We start from the raw sequence: 26,362 nt of genomic DNA on the forward strand, positions 1-26,362 counted from the left end.
CGGCTGTGACGTGTAAAAGAAATACAACTACGACATGTAACAACAAGTGCCTGCCAGTGTGATTTCGCTGGCTGAAGTTTATACGCCAGTAGGCCATTGCAATTGAAAAAACAAGGTTTCTTAACAAACATAATTTAATCAAGGAAATTTTACACCACATAATTATGAGTGAGTCGTACATACTAATGTGTAAAAGAATCGAATATACAATGGAATTAACGTACATGTACCGGTAGTACTAATGATAACGCTTGAGTTTACTATGTTCAGCAAGCTTAGCAAACGAGATATTTTATTAAAACTTAGTAAAGTACAAAATTATGTTTAGATTTACTGATCAGATTGAAATAAAACATTAGATACAGATGACGTTACAACTGTCATATTTGACACAAAATTCCGAGTGATTTAAATGTACATGATCAAGAGTATGGAATCATCATATAAATTGTACTAATTATGGTCAATATTACGAGTTCATATTCTGCATGATTAATAAGAAAGGGATTACGTCAAAAACTTTGTCAAGTACATGTGTGACAAAATACTGAGATAAAGTGATCCGATTTCAATTCGTGAAGTGCAGTTGATGTCATATCTGCCATTTTGGATGACCGACATGATGTGGGTGCAGATGACATTTCATTACAATACAGTAAAAACCTCCATTAGGGTCACCCTCTCAGGACTGACAAGTGCTGTCCTTGATAGAGAAGTGTCCTGATCAGAGAGGTCAAATTGAATGGAAACAACCAAATTAGGACCAAAACAAGTGTCCGTGATAGAGAGGTTGTCCTTAATAGAGAGGTGTCCACTAACGGAGGTTCCACTGTACATGACATAGTTATTTCAGATTTGGATTTGTTGTTTACAGGATCCAGACCACGTGGCAGCTGACCCGCAGCTGATATTCGAGGATATGGGTGTCATGTCCGACTTCGAACTGCACAAACTGTGCCTACAGTACCCTGTAAGTCGTGCAGTATGGATTGCTTTAGAATACTTGAGAAACAGTCTTTTAATGCAGTAAATTTTCCAAAAAATGTGTTTGTTTTTTTGGTTTTGTCAGGTGATTCCTACAACACAAGCTTCTTTACTATTTAATCTGGGTTCATAGTAAATAGTGGTAGTCGAGCTCTCATGAAGTCACTTGCGGTTTCTGCAAGAGAAATAAAAAGAGGCTTTTATCAGGGTTGTGTCCATTTAGAACCTAGCTGATGGTAGTCGGCGGGTAAACTGTGGCTGTAAAGAAATGTTACATATAGTTAGATTATGAGTTATGTGGAGAGCGCGGTGCCACAACGGTTCAGCTTTGGCCTTGTGATCGGGAGGGTTGTGTCCATTTAGAACCTAGCTGATTTAGTCGGCGGGTAAACTGTGGCTGTAAAGAAATGTTACATGTAGTTAGATTATGGGTTGTGTGGAGAGCGCGGTGCCACAACGGTTCAGCTTTGGCCTTGTGATCGGGAGGTACTGAGACAAGACCACTAATGAATATTCATAGGTTGGAGGTTCCAGACCTATCAATGAGACGCGAGTATCTTTTTAACTGTCAAGTGCATATTTGGAGAGGTATTGAAATGATATTTGGTGTGGCAAGTCAACAGATTATAGAAATTATTTGATGAAAAAACTAATTTTGAATTTTGCTAATTTGGCAACAGGGAGCATTTTTTGAGATTTTTCTGCCGGTTGGCTGAAAAGAGTGGAAATATCAATGTCTGTCCAATTTGTCAATTATCAAAAAAATTCCGTGGTCAACTACCAGTTTACTTTTCACCATTTACTTGCCCGACTGTCCAGAATATCATATCAAAATGACAGATTTACAACCCCACGCAGTATTTGATGTGTCGCGGTCAAACATAACTGCTAAAAGGCTTAAAAAATCAATGGTGGTCTTGTCTCGACTGGGTTTTGATACCCGGCCGGTGCCATTTTCTATTTTTCAACTGGCCTGAAAAATCCTTGTGTTTGCTAGATTGTGGCTGCTCTCGGTTCTCCTGGAATGTTTCTGGATATGTTGGGCAATAATGTTCGCGATTGTAAAGCACTTTGAGACAGTAGATAACACAGTGAAAGGCGCTAATTAATAAGAGCTCTCTATATTATTATTGTCATTACTGTTGATGCAGCCTCATTGCTTTATCAAAGCCAAACTGTGAAAAATCTCAAAAATCTTCTCTGTATGTTGTCCTGTTTCAGGCTTTGAGAAATCTCCACCTCAGCGATGACATCATCAGCGACTCAGGAAAATTCCGATTGCTTGATGAACTTCTTCCAGAATTGCAACAACAGGCAAGTTCCTTCTGTCGGAGACTCTTAAATTCATGCCTCAGAGAATCTGCAAAACTTTACTCAAATTTAACTTGAGTTGATGATTTGAATCTCCCCTCCTGCAAACAGAACTGATAAAATATCTATGTGAGTGCAGCCACTTGATGTTCCCGGCTCTCTGTGGTTGAGTGATAAGAAAGCTTTAATGCCATTCTACAGCATCATGAACGTGCATTGTGCGTGGGCTCAATCACCATGGTCCATGCTCAGTCAGCTGACCCTTGGAATCATTTACTAAGAGTAGGGGGATTCTTTTTCAACTGGGTTGGGCCAGTGGTACCACTTGGCTAGCACAAAGTGCATTTGGAGCAGGAAGATTGACTATGTAAGGAACAAGGGCAGTGTCCAGTGCCAGTACTTTCCTGGCGACAATAACCCAAACCCTGTGAAACCGTCCTTGAGTTGGTGAAAATGACACTGTATATTCCAAACCCACTTATAAAACTGTCCAGAAGTTTGTGAGAATGACACTTGGTGATCAGCCAACTGAGTAATTCCAAACGCACTTTAAAACTGTCATGAAGTTTGTGAGAATGACACTTGGTGATCAGCCAACTGAATAATCCCTAACCCACCTTAAAACTGTCCAGAAATTTGTGAGAATGCCACTTGGTGATCAGCCAACTGAGCATATTTTCCAAACCAACTTCCAAAACTGTCATGAAGTTTGTGAGAATGACACTTGATGATCAGTCAGCTGAGCATATATTCCATGTTCTCATTCTAGGGGGCACGAATACTCATGTTCAGTCAGTTCGTGTTGGTTCTCGACATCATCGAAGACTACATGAAGATCCGTGGTCATAAATTCTGCCGTCTTGATGGTTCAACACCAGTAGTGGAAAGGTAGGTTGGGTTCAAAGTTGTCTGTTTTCTCATATCTGTCGGCAAACAAAGGGAAGTCTATCGCCCAAGCTACGTGTGTTTTTCACTTTGGATGGGACTTTTTCTTGGTTGGGCAAAGGTGCCTAATACGAGGAATCTCAGTGAGTCAAAGGACTAGGCATTTCCGGTAAAGTGACTTGCGTTATTGAGCATTGATGTAGGAACATTTGTCTAGGAGTCACGCCACCAGGTACGCCTCTCGTTTTACTTTTAACATGTTTAATCCTAAATAAACTGCTTTTCTTATTCCATTTCTCTTCATCCAGACAAGCACTGATCGACACATTCAACAGTGATGAGAGCATTTTCATCTTCCTGCTTTCAACGAAGGCAGGGGGGCTAGGGATCAACTTGACTGCTGCCAACACGGTCATCCTGCATGACATGGACTTTAACCCGTACAATGACAAGCAGGCGGAGGACAGGTGTCATAGGGTAGGACAAACAAAGGATGTAACGGTGATGCGACTAATTTGTCAAAACACGGTCGAGGAGGGCATTTATAATGTAGCACAGAGAAAGCTGCAACTTGAGGAAGATGTTATCGCAAATGATAGAGGTACGTGATTCGCCTCAGTGTTTTCCATGGCTTTTGACTTGCATGAGTTGAACCTCTTAGCATTTTATTGTTGGCATGGACACCAATTTTATCATTTGACATATTTGACACTTTGGAGACAAGGTATTTTCACACCAGTCGAAAGGAGGGAAAAAATTCACCCTATGAGGTATTGTTTTTAACGTGGCTACCCTTCGCATTTAAAACAGTCAGGAAAGACACTACACCTATTTACAGATCAGCACCTCTGTGGCAGAACTCTGGTTTGGGGAAAAAAAATTGATGACTTTACGTGGTCAGCTCTTAGCTTTGTGAGTGCAAGCCACTTGTTCACAGTGGTTCCTAGAAGTAACAAATCTACATGTAGGATGTAAGCAACCAACATGAGCAATGTCGCTCTGTCGGTTTTCAAAAACAAAGACACGTACGGTCAGACTACAGTGGAACCTCTCTATTACGGACACCCTCGGGACTGACAAGTGCTGTCCTTAATAATGGAGAGGTGTCCTGATCAGAGAGGTCAAATTGAAGGGAAACCACCAATTTGGGACCAAGTCTAGTGTTCTTAATAGAGAGGTGTCGGCGAAGGGAGGTTCCACTGTATTAGGCAATTGATGTTGACATGTCAGAATACTTAAAATGCCTTTCTTGCTGTTTTCAGAGGAAGATCTGGGGGAGCTAGACGTCGCTTCTATCCTAAAAGATGCGCTCAATGTGGACCTATAATGCTAAGCATTCTAGATACCTTTGAACAAACTACATGTATCTGGATCAATGAAGAGCATGTGCTTTTTTTGTGCTTGACAATTTTGATCTCCGACTTTTCTGAGAGGCACTCTATGTGGACCAATGATGCTTCTTGTCTGAGGTGCAATTGGAACTTGTGGTAACAGTATGGGAGGTACAGTCCTACCAGAAAGTAAATGTCCACCGTTTTTTTAAATATCACAGAGATAAAATAAGATATTTAAATGCGGTTTTCAGCAGAGTATGGTATATTCAGTTGGTCATATATCTGTTGTATTTGGATGCACCTAATTCCATTCCTTCATTGTGGAACAAACATTTCAAAAAAGGTCCAAAATTTTTTTTTATTTCATGTGCCTTTTCAAAAATTCACATGAGCCCATGAACTGTGCTTTATGACCATCATTTGTTGGCACTTTCAATTCCATAGAGTGTGTTTGATAGTCCTGACAAATGCACATTTTTGTTCAGGATTTTTATGTTATTTTTTCAATCTCTTCCATTACCTTTGACAAAGACCCCAAATCATTCATGTATGAGCTGAGTTGGCCATAAAGATCCTGACTCGAAGGTCACCAGCTGTCGGTAAAAAACAATCACCTGTAGCGAGCTAAAACTAATCTTCAAGATGAAGCAGTTATTTTCTAGTACAGTAATGAAAGCAAAAAAAAACCTTAATTGCATCATAATTCACCAATACATTGTGAAAAAGAAATGAAATGAAATAAAATAAAAAGGTACTTTTTTTGACATTTTTAAAATTGCCTATTATAGTATTACATAATGAAGAGACAGGATTAGCTGGGCCCAAATACATCAGATATATGACCAACTAGATATAGCATTCTCTGCTGGAAACCGCATTCAGTTATCTTATTCTATCTCTGTGATATTTTTAAAAAACGGTGGACATTTACTTTCTGGTAGGACTGTACATGTGTCGTATCTTACCAATAGTAGCTCATGTGCATTTCACTAAGTTTGTGTGGTTGAAATTTTTGATCTCCTCATTTTCTAAGAGGTGCATTCAATGTTGACCTATTATGCTAGACATTTTGGATACAATTAGAATCTGGAACTTGTGCTACCAGTATGGGAGGTAAATTTATCTTTGTCAAAGGAACTCATGTTCCAGAGAAGACCCTGATGTCACTTGGTGTGATGACTGAATTATGTCTGTAAGTGGGAGACATTAGTCGTAGTTCCACCTATCATAAACCCCCTGTTTTTTAAAGACCCGTGTCTTCGCCGTGTGTCAAAAAACCCGGGGCGAACTTACACCTATCAGTGGTGTTATAGATAATGGTTAATAGCCCCGGCGACAGGTGCACTGTAGGTAGGGAGCTCTCCTGTGTTTCTTTCCCGTTGGAGGGGAATTTCGCATGCGCAATACCGGGGCAACTACACCGCGCCATCTGTCGCCGGATCTTAGAACTTGCATTTGCCGTGTCTATTTAGAGTCCACCTATCAAAAAACCTGTGTTGAACACGGTCTAAATTGGCCCCCAATTAGCCCCATTGAGCTCGATGGGGCTAATAGACACGGGGCTTTGACACACGGGTCTATTTAGACACGGCAATTCATAGCTATAAGCACAAAAGACACGGGGATTTGATAGGTGGAAGTACGACTATAGTTCTAATGATGGGAAGTGGTTCCCTGTTTTGGGTCGTTACTTGGTGTAGTAATGGCTAACTGAAATGGTATTTTCCCGGTCACAAGGTGATGTGAGGTGTGGGGAGAACATGCTGATAGTGTTGGTCACTTTGTCAACATCAATCTGGCCCACCCAGCTCTGGCCTATAGTCTCCCGAAAAGCGTAATTTTTTCATTGAAAAAATCAAAATCATGGCAAATAATCCATTATGATGTGTGCGTGTTAATGAAGATTTTTCTTGGCAAGCATGCATGATAAGGGAACGTGTTGGAAATGAATGCTATTTTTGTAAAATTGAAGCTTTGGGGATTTTTTGCGTAGAATGTCGAGTTCTTCTCATGCACACATCTTGCTTTTTATATTAGTATGGAGATCAATGTTGGCATAATAATTTGGAGTAATATTAGTGACAGTAATTTGCGAAATCGTTACCTTAGAATTACTAGGTTTTAACAAGAATTCGGATAGTTAAAGATAAGCACATTTGAATGATACCATTATGTACACTGCACAGAACTGTCGCATTGTAATTCTGTCTCCTGTGTGCTGTCCGCAGTGGAAATTTGTGAACCATTTGTAGATCACGGGGGGATCAGTGGCAGAGTGAGTTCAATACTCGGAAGGATCGACACTGTTTCATCTTTGTGTCCTTTGGCAAGGCACTTAGCCCTACTTGCTTTTCTCCACCCAGGAGTAAATATGTACCAGGCCTGCCTGGGAAGTTGACCTGCGATAGACCAGCGTCCTATCCAGGGGGAGTAATACTCCTAGTCGCTTAATGCTACGGAAACCAGGATAAACTCCGGCTGCATGAGCCGTTTGCGACTCGGGCAACAGGCCAGCTGACTTAAATTTGTTTGTAGTAAAAGGATAGATCACTGCTATACAAAGCTTGGGACAGCGGAATTTCGACCAGGCCAAGATGTTATTTACATTGTATCACCTTGTTATTCTATATAAAGGCAACAACATTTTGAAAGTGACTCTGATTGTGTTTGAACAAACTTGACAGAAAACATTTACATAGCCTCTTTTCACATTGCACTGCACCTTTGGTAAAAGCATTTATAAGCTACTAGAAAAGTTGGTCAAGTCAGGCTTTGTAATCATCGACAGTTCAACTAGATTATTTTCATGTATGTACATTTAATAGATGTGAAATGACCATGAAAGTTTAATAAATCAAAAGCAATATTTGTTAATTGAAACTTTTTTTGAATTTTTTAGATTGAGAATTTGAAAATTGAAGGTCCTTTCGTATTTTTTGTGCCAGTAATGTTTTTGTTTTGACCCAGCTGTGTGATATTTGCAAAAGTATCCAGCTCGCAGAAATAAAGCCGTTAACAGTTACAGCAGTTTGAAGGAATGTCAAGCTGGCAGCAATGTTTTTAGCTCAGCTGGCGAAAATCAGCAGAGCTGGTATAATAACTATTCAGAATGGCGTCTGTCCCTCCATCTGACAACATCAGAGCACGTTTTGTAGCGGTAAGACCTAGGCACTTCAAATCTGGCCATGAAGAACAACAGCCAAGGAAATGCCCCAGATAGCAAATTTAGCATTCTTCTCACCAGGTGGCAATACAGGCGTAAATTTCAAAGAAATTTGTTGTTGCTTATCCAATAGGTAGAGGTTTGAAGTAAAGTTGAGGAAAATGGGATACATACAGGTTTTGATATAAAATTGGGATAGTTTTGCTTAATTACCAGTTGGTGTCACTGAGCAAAAATCTGCATGCCCGTTCTTGTAGGTACACCAATCATTTAGTCACTCTAGCTACAGCCAAAGGCTTCAAAATGGCAAAATATGATTTCCAAGATGGCCGCCTGCCAAATTTAAAGAAGATGTAATATACATTCAGTGAAAAAGGAAAGAAGAAGAAAAAATGTTTGCCCTGAAGTGGACATTCGATGTTATTTTTTGTCATTATTTGTCCAGGAGTCTTTTTACTTTGGTATTATATGCCTGATATAGGCCTATCAATTTGTAAACAAAATTGAGGTTGAAAGAGACCTACCAGGTACTTTCCATGTTTGGTATATTGTACCCGAGTATTTCAGCTGAGCACCTCTTGGGCCTCTTTGTTATCAAACGAGGTTAGACTTTTTTTCCCAAGAGCAGGTTCTTTGTTAGTGTCATGACTACCGCATACTGCAAATGAAATTATACATGTATACACGTTGTACAATCATGTGTATTTTTAGTGTCCAGACAACACCAATTTCATGATCGTTGAGGCATCGTTTTCTTTGTCAGAGGATGGAAAGACATGAAAGTAAAAACCTGAGACTATACACATCATGTTGTGAAAAAAACACCATGCCATCACAATTAATAGAAACCTATAGCGAAACCCTTATAGAAATGGGGAGTTTTGAACGGCCTGGTTAAAACCTAAGGCGGGAATTAGCTTCCATTGATAAATGTAGGCAGTTTCGAGTTCTCGTCTCAGGTAGTTGATTATGTAGCCAATGAGCCGCATAAGAAATAATCACCAATTTAGTTATTTTTACCACGTTCAGCTAGTCTAAATAAAGACTTGAGTCACAACTGGACGCAAGGGCCCAACTCGCCGCGTAGCGGCCAAAAAACGAAGCTGGCGAAACATTTATAACGGGTCACCGTCACTTATTATTGGACTTATAGCGCATTTACGGGGTTGCAACTATTTTGTTTTATAGTGTCACCAGGAAAGAAAAGCATGCGACCTTACGCCGATCTATTTATAGTTGGAAATATCAATAAAATAATCATTCCATGTCGTCTTTTGAGGGCATTTTTGACTGTAAAAAATGATAATTTTATCACAGCAGTCTCGCGCAAGTCGAAGTTCTTTACCGATTAGTTCTTCACTTATTAGTCTGGCGTAAAGCCAGACGTTTTCCTTTACGATTTCACTACGATGTTTGACCAGAAGCAAACTCGCACAGTGCCGAAATTAAAATTCAATTTCAGACACTGGAATTGGTAAAATTCCGCCATCTTGGATATCGGCATCCTGAGATTCAGGTGTTTTCAACACTGCGTCACCACCACTTCAAACTCCAAAGTCTTATCCAGGCCTAGTAAGTGCCACCTTCTTTCATAAAATGGCTTGTTTTATAAATAAATAACAAAATATGATCTTTGTAAATAAAACCCGAGATGTTCTGGTGTGTTTTTACGTGAATTTATTGCAAACTATCAATGCAGCGTAGTGCAGCCATCGTGTTCTCGGGCGTAGTGGTGATGCGATAGCCTCTTTGCAATTGTAAAGATTCTTTACATTTCCACATCCGCGGTACTGCTTTTCAAGATGGTGGCAATTCACCAGTTCAAGAGGCGTTGTAAGGAACGAAATCAGCGCCTCTAGTGTCAAGATTGGACCAGAAGGAGCAGTGCGCGAGATATATGCTAATGAGCAGACTTCCCTCGCTTGAGTTTCGGAAGAATGTTCCATATCGCGCTAAGCTGACCACTGCTGACCATGACGGGCGTGCATTGGACTGGCATGACTGGTACAGGTTGGAACTGAACATTGAATATGCTGGTGGTGACGCTTTCTGATGAGAAGTTGGTCGTGACTGATGCAGTATCCTTGGACTTGTCCACAGCATCGTTCAATCATTGCTCTCTGAGCTGGCTTGATTCTGTACTTGCCCAAATACTGAGACCAAATGCCTGTTGACTGTGCTTTAAGAGAGACTGGCGCCATGCCTAGTCTCTCTTAAACCACAGTCAACAGACACCAACCCCCTCAGACTCAGAAACCACAAACGCCCAACCCTTCCTACTACCTGAATACTTCTGGATGTATTTAACTTCTGTGTAGACTAACAAACTTCTATGATAAGACCTAATTATGGTATCTAGGTTACACCAGATGATTTGTGGTTGTAATGTGACAAATGATACTCGAGTAAGACCAGTCAGAGAGTTTTTCGGTCTGTGTATTGAAAAAAAGAAGTTTCTATGCTCAGGAAATTGGTTTGTAAGTGGGCCCGCTAGCCAAGGTATTAAATTTGTGTGGCCTTATTAATAAGAATGGAATGTAGCAGGGTTCACTTACTATTGCAGTATCTTCTTTACACGGATGCTGTTGGACCATTTAGATCACCACGACTGCCTTGACGTCCAGATATATGTATATTATGGGAATTCTGTTGCCTTGCTGGCTGCCGACGTCTCCTAAGAAAAGATGGTTTGTGATATCAGGGCTCTAAAATCTGATAAAATTAAATGTATTCAAAATTTCCTTGAATGTTATAAGACTGTCACTCAAATGGGTTTATACTTTGACAATTACATCAACTATGCTGGAACCCACAGCATAGAATTTACAACGGAATTCCCATCATAAAATATACCATGGGCTATCACAGATTCTACATGTATGATGGGAGATCCCATGTAAAATGTGGTTTCTGATCATAGAATCTTCCTGGGCCGTCTGAGGTTCTGTGACAGAGGTTTTTTTCATCAGTATAGCAACTATTCCCGAATGCCCCAATCGGAAATAACACTTTTTCATCATTACAATGCAACTAATCTGAGAGAGCCTACTCTTACCTCCAGATAATGACTCCAACTATCACTGCCAGAAGTATGACTATCCCAGCTGCTACAGAAATTCCAATGGGTACGACACTTATACCTTGGTTGCTACCTTCAAGTGGAAAGTGGGTAAAACTGTTATAAGTCTAAAGATAAGTTGATGAGCTTTTGGTATCAGCAACATTGTGTGCATTAAAGGGGTACGCCGTTCGTAACTACATATACTGGTAGGAGACAACAACATCATCGGATCTCTATGGAACAAGTCAGATGGCAATGTGAGGCAACCTGTTTATCAACAGGTTGCAAGGCAAGTGTAAAGGTAAAATGCAGGGTAATTCTGGTTTCTGAAATTGGTTTTCAGGTTATACCCTGAGTCCAGGAAAATAGAAATCCAGTTTTACACAATGCCGTAGAGCAGTTAGGTTTTGATGCTGTACTAGTAAGACCACGCAAGATATCAAATTTCAGAAAGTTAGAACCACTGACCTTTATCCACCTTGTTGGGTCGTTGACATCGCGGCCATTCGAATTTGGCGACAGGTTCAGACTGGTTGCATTTGATGACTGGCTGACCAATAATTTCAAAGTCTATGTTGCATCTTACAGCAACAATCGTTCCCAAAGGAATCTGAATCATAGTTTTGTCTACATGTCCATCCTCGTTGACGATGGAATGGTTTTGATATTTCGTGAGGTTTAAACCTTTCATCCGGATGTCGTTCCAGTCTTCGAGACTGATATTCAAATATTGGGCGTTATTTACTTTCGGTAAGAAGCATGCTCCTGAAAAAAAAACTTTTGCCTTTAACTTTGTTGGAAAATGTTTTGTCGGGTCCCCGAATTTATATCAATCCTCATATATGGAGGGCCAGGGTTTTGCTAAAATGAACGGTCAGTTGCTGTTGACGGTACTTGCTGACTTCTGAATATGAATTTCATGTCCATGCTTGCCGACAGGTTTTGCTTGATCTTTGAGTAAATTGGGAGTTACAAGGTCCCATATGCTTCAGTATCTTTTGTCTCTATTTAAAATGGAGGGAAGCCTGTACTGGATAAACAAATTAGTGTTTTACATCCTCAACGTTTCACTCTATGAAGAAGATGTAATAATGCTTAAGTCTGAGCTTTTGATTTCGCAACAATCATTGCCTCATGTAACTGTCGAGTTTTATACTTATGGCATGAAAAGGGTTTCTGGGTCAGCATAAAAAAATCGGTCATCTGACAGTAATGTTCTAACTTACCAAACCGATATATCTGTACCCTGCACACAGGTGAATGTGGACTCAGAGTTCCATCCTCCCGGCATTTCAAATATCTCGACCCCACTCTCCGATACCCTGGCGCACACCCGATATCCATTTCCTCCCCGGGATTGATTCTGATCTGCAAGTCATGGATTTCCACGCGACGCATATAGATGCGGCTGTTCTCAATTCTTGGTATCGGACAGCTATTGCTGGCTTGAAACGAAATTGATAATAGAAAGATTATTGCATATTAATGGGGGTTATAGGCAGGAGTAGGGGGGTTAAATTGGCAGGCGGTATTTGCACCACGCCACCACGGGCACCACGCGACCACCACGCCACCACGCGAACAGGCGGAGCGATCATAATGACGATATCAAAATAGCGATCGAGTCATTGGATCATGGTTTCTTGGAACAATTATAGATGGCGTTGGCTGCTATCCTAGCTTCTCTGATGCCCGTTCTTGGGATTATTGGAATAAAGGCGTACGCCAACTACGGAAATACGTACTGAATTACCGTTGAGTAACTAGACCTACTCCAACTGACGACTGACCTGCAGAAACAATACGAGTACGAGTGGGTTATCTCCCTTTAAAGGGGTGGCCGTTCGTTTGGGTGGGGTGGGTTGGGGGGGGGGAGGAGTTAGATTTATCACTCACTCGAACGCGTGTGCATAGTTTCAACATACTGTTGTGTGAGAGACCCTTATTGGCGACTTTGTGTAACTTTATCTTGCCTACCTAGCTGTTGCCTATAGTTTCCCATTAAAGGGGGACTATGTAGGAGCAGGGGGTCAAATTGACCAACTTTAGCTGACTTATAAACAGAGTAAGGGCATTAGGTCTTATTTGATTCATCACTGAATGTATCCCTGTTACAGGCGTGACTAGCTTAGGACAAACTGTGAGAGGTGAGAGACTCACTGGCTACTTTGTGTAACTTTATGTTGCCTACCAAGATGCTGCCTATAGTGCCCCTTTAATGGACATGTCTCGAATCTTATGCATTCTTTAGGGAAGGTGAATCACTAGGCTTCCCAAGCCAACAAGCTTGGGAATTCTTCTTCTTATCTTCAATATTGTGATCATTATTATACATTGTATATTATTATTATAATCGACGCGCCCGCCTGACCTTTGAAGACTATACTGACTTTCAAATGACTGTAATACGTCTACGATGTATAAGCCTGGGCCCATATTGCTATTTATGAAATCCCATCAAACAATAGAACAGGGCCCGGTTGTTCAAAAGAAGTTAAATTTCATTGATGTTAAGTTAAATATCAACGTTAAATTCCTTAACTTGGCGTTAGCTAACTTGGCGTTAAATTTGGGTTGTTCAAAACAACGTTAGGGTAAACTAACGCTAATGTTAGTAAATATTGCATCTTGGTTCACTGATGTTAGTTGCCATGGACCTGATGGTAGGTATAGGTAATCAAGTTAAAGATAACGTTAGATTTAACTTAGGGTTTTAGGTAAGTTAAATCTAACGTTAAAGATAACGCCAATGTTAGGCTAATATTGTTTGAACAACTCAAAATAAAACTTGACGTTATCTTAACGCCAAGTCAGGAATTTTAACGCTAAGTTATCTTTAAAAATGTATTTCTTCTTTTGAACAACCGGGCCCAGGACTTTTAAATAGTGGACTATATTTACTTTCACACCAGTGTCACAGTCTTCATAGTGTTTAAAGGGACGCTATAGGCAGCAGCTATGTAGGCAAAATAAAGTTACACGAAGTAGCCAATAGGGGTCTCTCACCTCTCACAGGACGTCGAAACTATTCACACGAGACAATACACCTATAGGCAAGATGAGCCCGTCAGGTATTTGAAATCACTGAACCATTGTCGAACAATAGGGCGGGACCTTTAAAACAGGTCACAATATTTACTTTCACATCAGTGTACCAAATAGGCCTTCAATGCATAAGCGTACATGCCGTACAGGACCTTTACCGGGGACAAGTCTCTGTACAACACGAATTCGCAATAATAGGTCTCCGATCTATACTTTCTCCGCAGTGACAGTATTGTGATAACAATAAATGGTGTGATGAGATCTCTCATGACAAACGGTTGGACACGGATGTATAGCGGCTTAATAATAGCCCTGCTTTTTGCGAATGCCATTGACAAGTAATAAAAACTCGTAAATCCCGTCAGGCAACAACGCAGTATACCAACATGCCATCTATAATTGGTAGGTGTAACCACAACTCTCAAGTGTCTGTGGTCTGATGGTCTGTTTTGATATCGTCATTATGATCGCTCCGCCTGTTCGCGTGGTGGCGTGGTGGTCGCGTGGTGCCCGTGGTGGCGTGGTGCAAATACCGCCTGCCGGTTAAATTGACCAATCTTCGTGTGGCATATTTAAACGTACACAGTAACGGCACTGGGACATGTTTGATACAGCACTAAGTATATTCCTCGTGCAAGCATGAATACTTTGACGAACTGTGAGATGGGAGAGAACCCTATTGGTGACTTTGTGTAACTTTGTCTTGCCTACCTATAGCTGCTGCCTATAGACCCCTTTAAATTGATATATAGCTAATTTCTACTCTAAGTTTTGCTCCTTAGCTTTGCTCTTTAGCTTTACTGCTCTCAAATTGAAGAGCGGGTATTTCCAGGGAGTCTGGACCTTTCCCCTAACGATTTAGTTCAGGACCTGTTTTATTGAAGCCGGTGATATTTTGTTTGCAAGTGATTGCATCGAACATCACTTAATGTGTTCAATAAATATTGAACGCTTTTTTTACCAATAAAGACCATAAACCTCTGAAAAAATGTTCTCATACATAAAAAAACATGCAAATTTAAATTTTAGTCAGGGGCTGCAAATACCCCAAGGCCAAGGCCACGGGGTATTTGTAGCCCCTGACCACGAGTCTTGCATTGTCATCAGAGGCATTGTTTTAGATTAAGTGCCCTAAATTGCAGGCTGTAAATTTGGAAGAGGTGCCACTACAAGATGCTGGCCAGTTTTAGTGAATCTGCCTGGAAATCTCTTTCGTAATCAAAGTTAGGTGAAAAGGGGGGTTACAATTACCCCATTTTACCTTATTAATTGTAGTTGTCAAAATACTAAATCAAATTTAGGCTTACGCAAAAGTAAATGGCTGTGAATATAATATTTTCAAGTTTACAGTTTATCATTTGTTTACATTCTTACCGAGTGATATGCAAATTGGCACTGCTTGCTTCCATTGGAGATCAGGTTTGCAGGTGAGGCCGGTTGCCCCCTCGAGGCGGTAGCCTTCGATGCAGGTGAACGTGATGTTACTACCAACAGGGACCATTTTGGGCGGCGGTAATTTACCCTCAAAAAGGATGGTGCCATAAAGCAGTGGCGGCAACACGCAGTTTGATACAGATGGCTTTTTCACTATGAGAACTGTAAGATGTAATAGAAGAGAATATAATGTTCAAAAGAGTCATATCAGTGTATGTATGACACAGTCCAAGAAACACTTTTCAGTTAACATCCTTTCTCTGCGGTTGACGTGCATAGCACGTCATACACTTGACGTGCATTGCACGTCATGCCCTTCTTCAGCTCAGTCTAATAGCTATTCAAGTGGTCTCCGTCCATCCACACTTTCATCCGCATTACATTTGGGCATTTTGTAACCGTAAGGCCTGGGCACTTCAAATCAGGCCATTGGGAAGAACAGCCCAGGAGATGCCCCCGACAGAAAATTTAGCACGGTTCGACTCAAATTCTGCTCATGGGAGAGGGGGGGGGGGGGCTTAAGTCTCCTCCTTTCAACGCCGACACAAAGGGCCAGGAAATCCGTCGGACGCACCATCAGAAACGGGTGGCCAATCAAATTGCTCGACACAAAGTAATTGAATGACGGACTGAACCGATAGTGCCAACCTCAATATCGGGCTGCCCTTCATCTATACAACATGCACTGTGCATTTGGGTCAGGTGAGCATCCCTTGAACTGTTACTCATTGAACACCTGGTCGTCCATCATGATGGCTTTCAGTGCGTGTCTCGTGCGATAACCACGAGTGAGTTTTGTCGCGACATGGCCGCATGGGAAAGGAAAAGAATGCGAGGAGACTATCGATAAAGGAACAGCCCTGCTCGCGTGGAGCTCAAATGTTGACCAAAACCTCGGCTCTGCTTCGGTTTTGGTCTACATTTTAGCTCCACTCTCGCGGTTTTGGTGAAACAACCAATACCTCCATATTCTTACCTTTCTTGCAGGTCGGAAGTTGTGGTGACCATGTTCCATTCCGACAGGTGAAGAGGGTGGTCCTCGACTCCGAGGTGAAACCATAGTAACATTGTATCGAAATGTAGTCCTCATTTGGCACTGCACCGGCTTTCTCCTCACCGTAATCCCCATAGTCCCCATAGTCATCGGCATTGGTCACAATCTCTGCGTTGGGCACGGCGGGGATTTTGCATGCGGTATGGGCCGCTTTAAAGGAAATTACAATGTAGTTAACATGTGTTATGGTGATGGGTTGAGGTGTAGTTCTATTGAGACTCGCAGCCTTTATGTCCAAGAAATAGAGTGTAGTCCTCGGGAAGCTCCCTCATGTGACAGATTTTTCTAACACACTGTGCTCTGATTGTGACTTTGTCCTCATCATACATATAGATCAATTTGACCAAAAAAGGAAATCTTTGAAATAATGAACATCTCCTTCGTTCTGATGAGGTGTATAGCAAGTTAGGCAATGCGCCCTTCAGATATTAAGTAATGTCGATTCAATTACCTGGTGTAACAGAAGTTAGTATTCCCTCGAAGACTAGAGTCCAACCCCATTGTGTGATGTCAAACCTTTGGGGTCGAAATGACTGATTCGGGGGCGGACATGCGTTTTAGACCCAAAATTCTTACCTGCAGTCTCCGGGACATCCCAAGTGAGCAGCAGATTCAACACAAAAATTGAAATAATGGAACAAAAAAATCCGGAAACTGGCATTTCGATCAATTCTGCATCTCACGGACGGATTGCATGCGCAGTGCCAGGTCAATTGCCCTATCATAAATTCATATCTTTACTCGCATGTTTTTTGTTGGTATATATATTTGTAGTAGGCCTTATGATCACATGAGTACTGGAGTAATTGTGTCAATAAACGTTGTTACAATTCGAGCACAATGCATTTGACGAAGTGCTGGACATAGTGTTCATTCTTGATGGATTGCCCGTTCTTTCAATAAAGCACGAGTCGCGGAGTGTGATACAAGCTCAATAGCTCCCCCCCCCCCTCCACTGACAACACGCGTACAAGAATGGACGGATATGCCAGAGTTCATCTACAATCTTTGCAGAGACAGTTGTAAGTCGATGGGGGGGGGGGGGGGGGTTATTGAACTCTTATTTCCATGTGCCTGTAGATGGGCCATATCACTTTCCGTATATTGCCAACACATGATAAATCTGGCCCACGACCATTCACCTCCCCTACACACCTTTCCAGTGATGGGGCGCTGAGTGTCCGAAATAGTGATGTCATAAGGGGAAACTAGGCCTTATGGTGGAGGTACAAAGGAGATAGTCATGGTTGACCAACACACTTGAATGCCTTTAATGACGGACAAGGGGGACAAAGTCAGTTCCAATGCAAGCCACCAATTTCGGGAAGCATGTATATTAATTATGAGGAGTGTTCGGCTCTCCGGGCTTCCAAACATTGGTATTATAAATACTGTGAATGCCAGGTTTCAGTGAGTTGGCGTGCTTAATAACTGCGCTGTGTTAATTTCTATTTACCTAGGCGACAATGGGAAAATACAGCGAAAGCGAACGGCGTTGGTAGTCCGGATGATTTTAGAAATATCAAGCCGTGGCAAAATTGGCCTTTAGGCAGGTTTTGAAAGCTTACATTTTACGTTTACGATTACGATTTGACGACATCCTGACGAAAAAAATTTGGTGCCGACAGAGGGAGGACTTGACGCAATTTAGTCATCGACTGACGTGGGGCTTCCCGTACGGTTGAAAATCCTTTATCTATCACTCAAGTTTAACCACCGCTGAATTACATAAGAGACATTCCTCTTGAAATTATTATACCACTAGGTAATATACTCATATAAGCGTGTCTAAAATTCCAAATGAATCTATTGATCACAAGGTATAAGGCTGGGTTTGACCTAATCGTAATTTCACTTACGCGTAGCAAGCGATTTAGGCGTAAAATATCCCACAGAGGCTCTTAGAAAACGTAATCGTTAACGGAAAACGCTCGCCTGTGAAACTTAACTTATGAATAATATCAACGAAACCTACCTGCATGCGAATGCGAAAACACGAAATAAAGAACGAAAGCGGTCAAGATATGTTGGACAGACATGTTTGCTGCTGCTCATCATCTGCTATACCTTAAGGTAATGAACGTGTATAAGGAAGTGAGGCTGGAACCGCGATGGTGCGGGGAAAACCCCTTGTTGCCATTGGGAAATACTGGGAAATGTGAAAAATCCATATTTCATCGGATTTGGTTTTGTCTCATCGGGACTCTTTCAACGTTCAACATCATCATCATCGTTCTTTTTCCTATTACGACAAATCCTTTCACTTTCGATGGCCTAATGGAAGCAGGTACCAGTGTGAAGGTTTTTTTTAAGGTTTTATCCTTTATTAGTGTTTCCATACAACCACGGACCTATTCATATATACATGTACACCTATCACTGATCTTATAGAACCAATTTGTTTGAAAATTCCCGATTCCCTGCGGCCGGGCTAGGTGGGTCGACGGTGCATATAAAAATCAAAAGGCCAAGGACCATTGTGCTCACCGTATTATTTATAGTACTATGTATTGTATAGGCCTAGACTCCCCTATGGCGAGACAAAAATTGATAATACTACGTCCAAAATATCAGCGCGAAGGCCCGTTCGCGCCAGATATAGTGGGTTTTCGCAAATCCACCAAAACGCCAACGCGAATGCCTGTTCAATTGTTCGAACCGTTCGCGTTGGCATTTCGGGGATTTGCGAAAAATAACTTTCACTGGCTCGTTCTGAGCGGGAATTCAAGACTCATCCTTTTTCTCTCTGGGCTAGTCGGAATGAAACTTCGAAAGTAGCAAACAGTTTAGAAAATTTCATTCGCAACCCGATAAAAGAAAGGATAAGACGACAGAGTTGATATCTCATATAATCCTGTTGCAGTGCCTAGTCTGCTTTAAGACTGTTTAGCCTTTTCTTTAGAGGACAACCCGCGGTAGCAGCTCCTGTACAAACATCGGCAGACGAAGAAAAGTAGGGTCATAACGACAGCAACAACAGCGCAAAGAACAAACAAGACATCCCACATCAAAAGTTGGATCCACGACATCTCGTTTGTCTGACTTCGAAGGTGGTTGGCGCCATGTTTGATCACGTGATCAATCCAATAGGCCGCGGTGTCTCTTGGCTCCATTGCTTCATCACGGAAAACTGCCGATGCCTTTCCGATGTTATCCGAATATTTCCGGTCACTGATCACGTGTTTTATCATGTTCAATAGTTTTTCCTGTGTTAGATCTTTGGCCCGGATGTGGCGACCAAAGCGCCCCTCGACTCTCTTGCAGTTAAACATCTGATCGCCAAACAAAGGGAAACCTACCATCGGGATGCCGTGATACAGCGCCTCATGTTGGCCACTATTGCCGCAATGAGTCACGAACAGTTTGATATTTTCATGTCCCAAGACGTCATTTTGGGGTAGCCAGCTTGCAGCCAGCACATTGGACGGCAAGACCTGATCATCTTTCAACAATTGCTTGTCCCATTTCCACACAATCTTGTGAGGTACATCCCTGAATGTTTCCAGCAAAATACAGATAATTCTGTCCGGGAAATATTTGGCAAAACTTCCAAATGAAACTAGAATGAATCCGTCTGTTGCCGAGTCGACAAATTGTTTGAGTTCCCCCTCTGGGAGGGGTTTTGACTTCCGGACGTTTAGACCCCCTACGTTGACGACGTTCGGCGAAAGTGGCATCGGAGTGGACAGAACCTTACTGACATCATATAGCATCAATTGAGTCTGTTTCTGCAGTTCAAACAGAGATATGTTTACAATATCACCAAAAACTTCCATTGAGTTGAAAAACGTCGTAATGAAACCAATTTTACAGATGGTCGCGATAACGTGAGGTGTGTTTTCTCCCGAGATCATGTCGTCAATTGGTCCCTGGAGAACAAGAGGAGCCTGCAGCGCTGCATGCGGGATGTCCGGCGGTAGAAACGACAGGAAGACGGCAAACGGTACACCGAGCTTATAAGGTATTAGGTTGTAGCATCTAATGGCCCCGTCGACAACAACAAAGTCAAACTTCTTCCTTTCCAGTTCCGTGAATAGGGCAGCGTGCCCAATAGTCCCCCTGCATTCATTTGTAAACATCTCAAATTGTCTACCAAAAGGTTTCATTTTTTCGAAAAAACTCAAATCGGACAACTCGGGGGCTAAGGTCACTTCGTGAAATTCCTTGATTTGAAAGCATGGCTCCTCGCCCGTATCGTACTTAATGACCTTTACCTGTGGGTTGAGCACTCCCTTTGCGACCTTGGTACGTGAATTTAATATTGTGTGCACCTCGTGACCCCGCCCGATCAGACCTTCCGCTACAGAGTTCATCTGCAGAAGATGGCTTCCTATAGAGGCGGGCAGCATGAGGATCCTCTCGGAAGCGGTCACATTCAGGGTAGACAGCACGAAAACGAAGGTAAATGCCACAGACCCGAGACAAGGTATGACTGATGGCTCCATCTGCCTAGTTTGTTTCTGTTGTTCGTGTTCCATATGGGGATGACCGGATTAAATTGTGGTTGAATACGTTATAATTTTGTATATATGTCGATCAGTCGTGGCCAACTTGTTCTGAAATACAAGATACGAATAAATATGGGGTGTCAACCTTTGCCTTAAGATACACCGGACTGATAGTGCGTTGGAAAAAATCAGCCACGACTGGACAAGTTCCCAAATGAAATATATAGGCTTTTTGCCAAATTAGACCCAGCCAAATTTTAAACCATTACACAGCAAAAAGCAAGCGTATCATGAACTGTTTATGAAGGGAATTTTGCACAATTGATATTGAAATTACACCATGCTATAACGACAGACGTGCGCAACATCCACAAACAAGCCGGCTCAACACTTGGTCGTCTACTGAAAGTATACGTACGTTCTTGCACTCTTCCTACACTACACGCAAAGCATATGCATACCAGAATCCGAATGGTAGGGAATCCTGCGGTGGTGTAGAACATTTCTCCGTACAGATCGAGCTGACCTAGGTCTCATACAGATTGTATTGCCTAAATTAGATACTTGTTTGGTCGCATTGATATCAGACACAAAGGTATACTAGCACTGTCAGTAGCTTGTCGTGAATATCAATCTATACAATAGTACCCAGACGTGTAGGCCTATGCACATGCACCGGCCAAAATATAGGGAGTTGCTAAGTTGTATTTTCACTCGACTATATGTATAGAAATTCTCCGTTATAAAATGCACTAACATCCGTTTTTAACTTTGTCGATAATTCGTTGAAATGACAAATCGTAATTTTCACATGAAATTTGGACGATTTGTGTCTTCTAACAAACATCAGCAAAATAGGCAGGTTTCGCAAGCCCTACACGAACGACGAACTACGATGTCTGTCACGCAACACTCGATTATCTCTTCTATGACGAATCATGCATTCGGCGAAATTTTCTAAAAATCTCCGGAAGTACATACTTCGTACTTCGCCGTTCTTTATTCGTCGTAAAGGTTGCGAAACCTGCCTGGATTTATAATTTGATTCTACAAGTACAGTTGCATAGATAGCCTTCATGTTGGTAACTGTCGCTGTGTTGTATGTCTATTGACAGTGGTTGGCTGGTTGGACTCCAATGTCGCATTTATTTTAATCGGGTCACGTATTGTGCGTCCTACATAATAATGATAAAGATGGCGTGTTCATTCTTGTAGCAATACACTATTCAAACCACGGTTGTGATACATGTACTGTATGTCTGAATGATCAATAATTGAGTTTTATCACTATAACATGTATTACGATTATGCACGATGAGTAAAATGTAGTAGACTAATATTCATCTTCACAGGTGCTGGTCTGATTTGATTTCCTGTGTAATGTTGCGGTGGCTGATGCTTTTCCAGTGCCTCTATTACCTACATTCGCTTGTTTAGGAATGTTCGAGCATTTATACGGGACGACTGATTTAGGTTGTCGAACAATGGGATAGGTGTTTACGCTAACATTTCGGGGGATTTGCAAAAACTCCCTAATATTGACATGCACTCGGCTTGAATTCGGAGCTCAAATAGGACTAAACAGCACGTTCTGTAAATTCTTGAGGGATATTTCCAGTCGGTGATACGGTACGTCATTTGTGTGTCAGTGACATTGATTTTAGTATAAGGTGTTATTCCACTTCCAGTGTGTCTATGTCCCGATTGATTATTAAACCTGAAAAGGTCGGAATATTAAGCAGAACTGGTAAATGATAGTGGACAGACTAATTCAAATATGACGTCCAATTCTATGGCATTGCTGTTTTCAGCGGTAAGGGTCGCGGTGATACCTTTTATTGTCTTGGTCGTCCTTTGTAAGTTGTGGAAGCTACTGCGCTTTGGAGAGAACCGACAGAGGTACTCCGCACTCGATGGAAAATGTGGTCGCAGGTTGGGCGCTACCGAGGCGCTCTTGGACTACGCGCAGGAACGCTTTGGATTCATGCTGAATGTAAACGTGGCTTTAATTGGCTGCAAGGAGATGATCAGTCCGGAACAGGCAATGGCGGCTATCAAGAAACTATGTCAGCGCCACCCAGTGCTTAGATGTCGAATTAGCAAAGGCCCTTCGAAAAAGATATCGGATAGGTTCTTAGTAGAGGACAGGGAATTTCTCCCGCAGTTTGACGTCGTAGAAGACACGGATTGGAGGCCTACATTTCACAATGAACTAAAAACTAAGCTCAACGCAGATGATGGACTGTGGAGGGTGAAAATGTTTCAACCAACCAAACAAACGGATGATAATCAGGATAAATTAGTGTACCCTTTCATTTTCTCTTTCAACCATTGCTGTGTAGATGGCGCCTCCATCATGGCTGGTGTCAACAGGAACTTTCTGTCCTTTCTGGAACAAGAATTGAATCATGATTGCGTTGACATTGAAAGCCTTCCATTGTTGGACACCCGCGAGAATATTTTCAGAGAACTGTACATAGGAACCGTTAGCTTCTGTCTACTTCTTTGTGACATGTTTTTTGGAAAGTCCGATTTCACCGAGATGGATCCTCATGTTAACTCTCTGTATGACGTCGTCAGGCCAGAAAATACCGAGCCAGCGACAAAGCTGCTCACGTTTACGTTAGACGAAAACGAGAGTAAGAAATTGATAAGTAAGTGTAAAGAGCTTAATGTCAAGGTCAATGGCTTTATGACGGCAGCTGTTGCCTTGGCAACAAGGGAACTTCTTTTACGACATCACCTTATTGATGACAGTGAGGATGTGACATTCCGGTCCGCGTTCATGGTCAACTTGCGTCGCTTTGCAACGAGTTCTCAAATTCCAGATCACGCACTCGGCAAACTCAACTCAATGGTGTCCATGAAAATTGAAGTACCGCCTATTCATAATCGCTCACCGAAATCATTCGCGGCTCTATCCGAGAAGTTTCATACAAGAGTCCATTCGAAGATATACAGCAACGATCACTTCAGAGATACTAAAAAGTTGGATTTTGCCGCAGCGTATTTCGGTGAGCGGTTTTCGGAGGCGTTGTTGGACATGCCAGGGAAAGGACACTTGTTTTACATTACGAACAGAGGAGCCTTTCACCTGAAGGCCAGTGAGGAGGAGAATCCGAAGTGTAGTTTCGAGGGGACGTACTGGGCAACCGCTGAACACATGGCTGGGATTTCGCTCTTCACCCACAGTTTATGTTCGGTGAACGGACGGGCGTTCTGGAGCATGGCCTTCTCCTTGCACATGGTTCATCAGACTTTGGCAGAGGAATATATTGCGAATATTAAGGACATAATACTGGAGATGACGGAAGATTAGCAGTGTCCCAAAAGTACTCAACATGCTTAAATGTTAATTCGCCGATGTTCAGTTATACTAATGAATTGTTATAACTCAACGATATTCTTTCTTAATTATACAGTACCTCACCGTCTAGTTTACTAAACATCACACCACTTTCACCCAGTTTTAATGATGGTCTACTTTTTAAGAAACGAGGGTGCCGCGTTGTAGGCGTGACTTGGAGCCATGCACATTTGTGTATTTGCAGAACTAATATGGTGAATTTCCAAAAATCGAATTATAAGGGCTGTGATATTATTAGTTTTCTTTATATCGTCTTTCTTCGTGGGAAATAGTAAAAAACGGTGAACTCTTCAAAATGACACAGAAATTTATCAGAAAAGGCTGCTGAAAAGTTTTTTTGAGCATGATCACCTGATTCTCCAGCAAGCCCCGCGCTGCGTGTTGTTATACAAGGAGCGTAAATCTGAAATCATGGACTTTTACGTCACGTCTTGCGCCTTGGCGTGCTGATTTTCCAACAACGGTGTGACGTCAATGTTCAGTTTGCACGTGTTTTTGCGCGATGGTGTTTTTTCGTCGCACTTGTGCCAGGCATCGACTCTCAACGGCGGTAGGTGTTCAAATCTAATCATTGTTTGGAGTACCACACAAGGAAAGTTGCTAAACCAGCGTTGTTAAAAGGCCAGCATCAACTATAATTCTCTATTTCACGTAAAAATGGCACTGCGCGCAATACAAGCCGAAGATGGCTTCACAAAAAACAACGGACATTTACATTTGAACAAGTAGCAATAGGGATAGATCAGGCCCATCTGTATCCATAGTAATTAATCACTCGAGATTGAAGAGCTAGTTTTTTGGGAGGGTACAATCCCGACCTGATCACCACTGGCTAGTGAGACCTTAAAGGGAGGCTATAGGAATAAACTGATGCAGCAAAATCAAATATTTTTTCAAACAAATACATACCAAGTTACATGACAAACAAATACTCTACACCAAGGATATGATGAATATTCCTAGATAGTGCAGAAAATTGCATTTGATAAGCAGTTTTCGGGGGTAGCCATGTTTGTTCAAATCTCCCGGGCGAATGACGTCATGGATGCAGTGGGGTTTTTTCATGGTTATTTTGAGACTGATCCCCTATAAGCATGATAGGCGAGTTCAGCCAGCTCTTCTTCAGGTGTGTACTCTGGCTCAAACGCATAGGGAACTAGACCTGCTCGTTCTTCTGCTGATGCACGGTTGTAATCGAAGGATTCATCGCCGGACGTCGACGAAGAACCCGAAGAAATCGAAGAACTGTCATCTGTCATTTCGCTGTCATTCCAAGCATTCGTTCGCCATTGTTCGAACAGCTGATTGTCACAATGGCTGCATTCATGACGTCATTGGCTCTCCGTTTGGGAGGAGAGACCAGATTAAAATCCACCAAGATGGCGGCATACTTGATTCAAAAATAAGCAGTGACAAGTGGATTAAAATCATCCATTTCACTCATTAATGTTTGTTTATTTATAAAACCAAGAGCCACAGTTGTTGTTAAGAATACGCAGTTTACGTAGATGTTAAGGTTGTAACTGTTGGTCGAATGGGGAATCATTCCAATAGCCTCCCTTTAAGCTTAAATGCGTTTGGGCTGGAATTGCTGGCTTTTTTCGAGGTAGCACATATGTTCGATGTACAGTGTACGGCTCGAGGCTATATAATGTGGTTGACGGCGGCCTGTGCAATAACCATCACGGCACACAAAGTATGACATGGTGACGAAACACGCAGTCGGCGAATGTCTGCCTCTCGCACGATTTATATCGCTGTAGGGTATTCGAAAAAACCGGATCACTGGACTGCTGGAACTATGTAGGCCTACTGGGTTATGACTCACGGTCACCACCACCTGGATGGATGCCAAATTCCCAATCGCTAACGTTTCCCACCATGTGCTTCAAGGGCACGCACTGGCACTGCCAACATGCATTCCTCAGTCTCGGACTCGGAAGAAATCGCCGGGCTATTACTACTCTAGGGAAGTTACTCGTTTCACCGATACTGCGAGTGTTTCCCCTCATTATTTGGGAATGCTCAGCCTCGTCCCAAGTCATTGCACCTCCGCCAATTCCTGACGCAAGGTTGGATTGTAGCTGCGTTTTCTACGTTGACCACAATTGACCGGAGCGATCGACCATCCAAATATCATGAGATCTCGCAGGGAGGCGCGTGGTTTTACCAGGCTGGGGAACTCAGAAAGATGACACGCCTTTCTTTGTTTCCTCCTTCTCAAAAGTCATGTCTCTCTACTTGACAGTTTCATGGAAAGCAGGAATACTGAAGTA

General features: G+C 42.1%; 3 protein-coding genes across 10 annotated transcripts in view; 1 reads left to right on the forward strand and 2 right to left on the reverse strand.

Moving 5' to 3' along the window:
• Window positions 1–4,730, forward strand: part of LOC135488771 (SWI/SNF-related matrix-associated actin-dependent regulator of chromatin subfamily A containing DEAD/H box 1B-like) — a 28,976-nt gene extending 24,246 nt beyond the window's left edge. For both annotated transcript variants that reach the window (XM_064773568.1, XM_064773569.1), the window contains exons 16-20: window positions 875–970; window positions 2,206–2,298; window positions 3,065–3,183; window positions 3,489–3,781; window positions 4,443–4,730. In XM_064773568.1, coding sequence (XP_064629638.1) covers window positions 875–970; window positions 2,206–2,298; window positions 3,065–3,183; window positions 3,489–3,781; window positions 4,443–4,507 — 666 coding nt within the window. In that variant the 3' untranslated portion in view covers window positions 4,508–4,730. The remainder of the gene's footprint in view (window positions 1–874; window positions 971–2,205; window positions 2,299–3,064; window positions 3,184–3,488; window positions 3,782–4,442) is intronic.
• On the reverse strand, window positions 134–18,326 carry LOC135488773 (sushi, von Willebrand factor type A, EGF and pentraxin domain-containing protein 1-like). 4 transcript variants are annotated; one of them, XR_010447047.1, is made up of 9 exons: window positions 16,848–17,004; window positions 16,194–16,421; window positions 15,158–15,379; window positions 11,965–12,183; window positions 11,207–11,503; window positions 10,733–10,829; window positions 10,233–10,351; window positions 8,202–8,335; window positions 134–1,159 (listed from the first exon to the last, which is right to left on the reverse strand). XR_010447047.1 is itself a non-coding variant. In XM_064773576.1 (8 exons), exons 1-7 carry the CDS (start codon window positions 18,308–18,310, stop codon window positions 10,249–10,251), a joined length of 1,230 nt encoding a protein of 409 aa, XP_064629646.1. In that variant the 5' UTR covers window positions 18,311–18,326; the 3' UTR covers window positions 134–1,159; window positions 10,233–10,248. The 4 variants fall into 4 exon arrangements, 3 of the variants coding, with proteins under 3 accessions (XP_064629646.1, XP_064629644.1, XP_064629645.1); XM_064773576.1 differs by lacking the exons at window positions 8,202–8,335; window positions 16,848–17,004 and adding an exon at window positions 18,247–18,326; XM_064773574.1 differs by lacking the exon at window positions 8,202–8,335.
• Window positions 18,327–18,598: 272 nt separating this feature from the next.
• On the reverse strand, window positions 18,599–22,774 carry LOC135488772 (UDP-glucosyltransferase 2-like). Of its 4 annotated transcripts, XM_064773573.1 has the most exons (3): window positions 21,138–21,379; window positions 20,486–20,827; window positions 18,599–19,999 (listed from the first exon to the last, which is right to left on the reverse strand). In XM_064773573.1, exons 2-3 carry the CDS (start codon window positions 20,747–20,749, stop codon window positions 19,148–19,150), a joined length of 1,116 nt encoding a protein of 371 aa, XP_064629643.1. In that variant the 5' UTR covers window positions 20,750–20,827; window positions 21,138–21,379; the 3' UTR covers window positions 18,599–19,147. The 4 variants fall into 4 exon arrangements, with proteins under 4 accessions (XP_064629643.1, XP_064629641.1, XP_064629642.1 ...); XM_064773571.1 differs by lacking the exon at window positions 21,138–21,379 and adding an exon at window positions 22,552–22,774 and having other exon boundaries at window positions 18,599–20,827; XM_064773572.1 differs by having other exon boundaries at window positions 18,599–20,827; window positions 21,181–21,380.
• Window positions 22,775–26,362: the final 3,588 nt, after the last annotated feature.

The sequence above is a fragment of the Lineus longissimus genome, chromosome 5, assembly GCF_910592395.1.
Source record: "Lineus longissimus chromosome 5, tnLinLong1.2, whole genome shotgun sequence".
In the NCBI taxonomy this organism is placed as follows: domain Eukaryota; kingdom Metazoa; phylum Nemertea; class Pilidiophora; order Heteronemertea; family Lineidae; genus Lineus; species Lineus longissimus.

Bases quoted from the DNA above. Each gene is read 5' to 3' on its own strand.
- LOC135488772 (XM_064773571.1), bottom strand. From the start codon at position 20,749: ATGGAACACGAACAACAGAAACAAACTAGGCAGATGGAGCCATCAGTC.
- LOC135488773 (XM_064773574.1), bottom strand. From the start codon at position 16,932: ATGCCAGTTTCCGGATTTTTTTGTTCCATTATTTCAATTTTTGTGTTG. The intron at 16,422-16,847 runs GTAAGAATTTTG...TTTCCTTTAAAG, and splicing joins GGATGTCCCGGAGACTGCAG to CGGCCCATACCGCATGCAAA. The intron at 10,830-11,206 runs GTCAGTGGTTCT...TTCCACTTGAAG, and splicing joins ACCCAACAAGGTGGATAAAG to GTAGCAACCAAGGTATAAGT.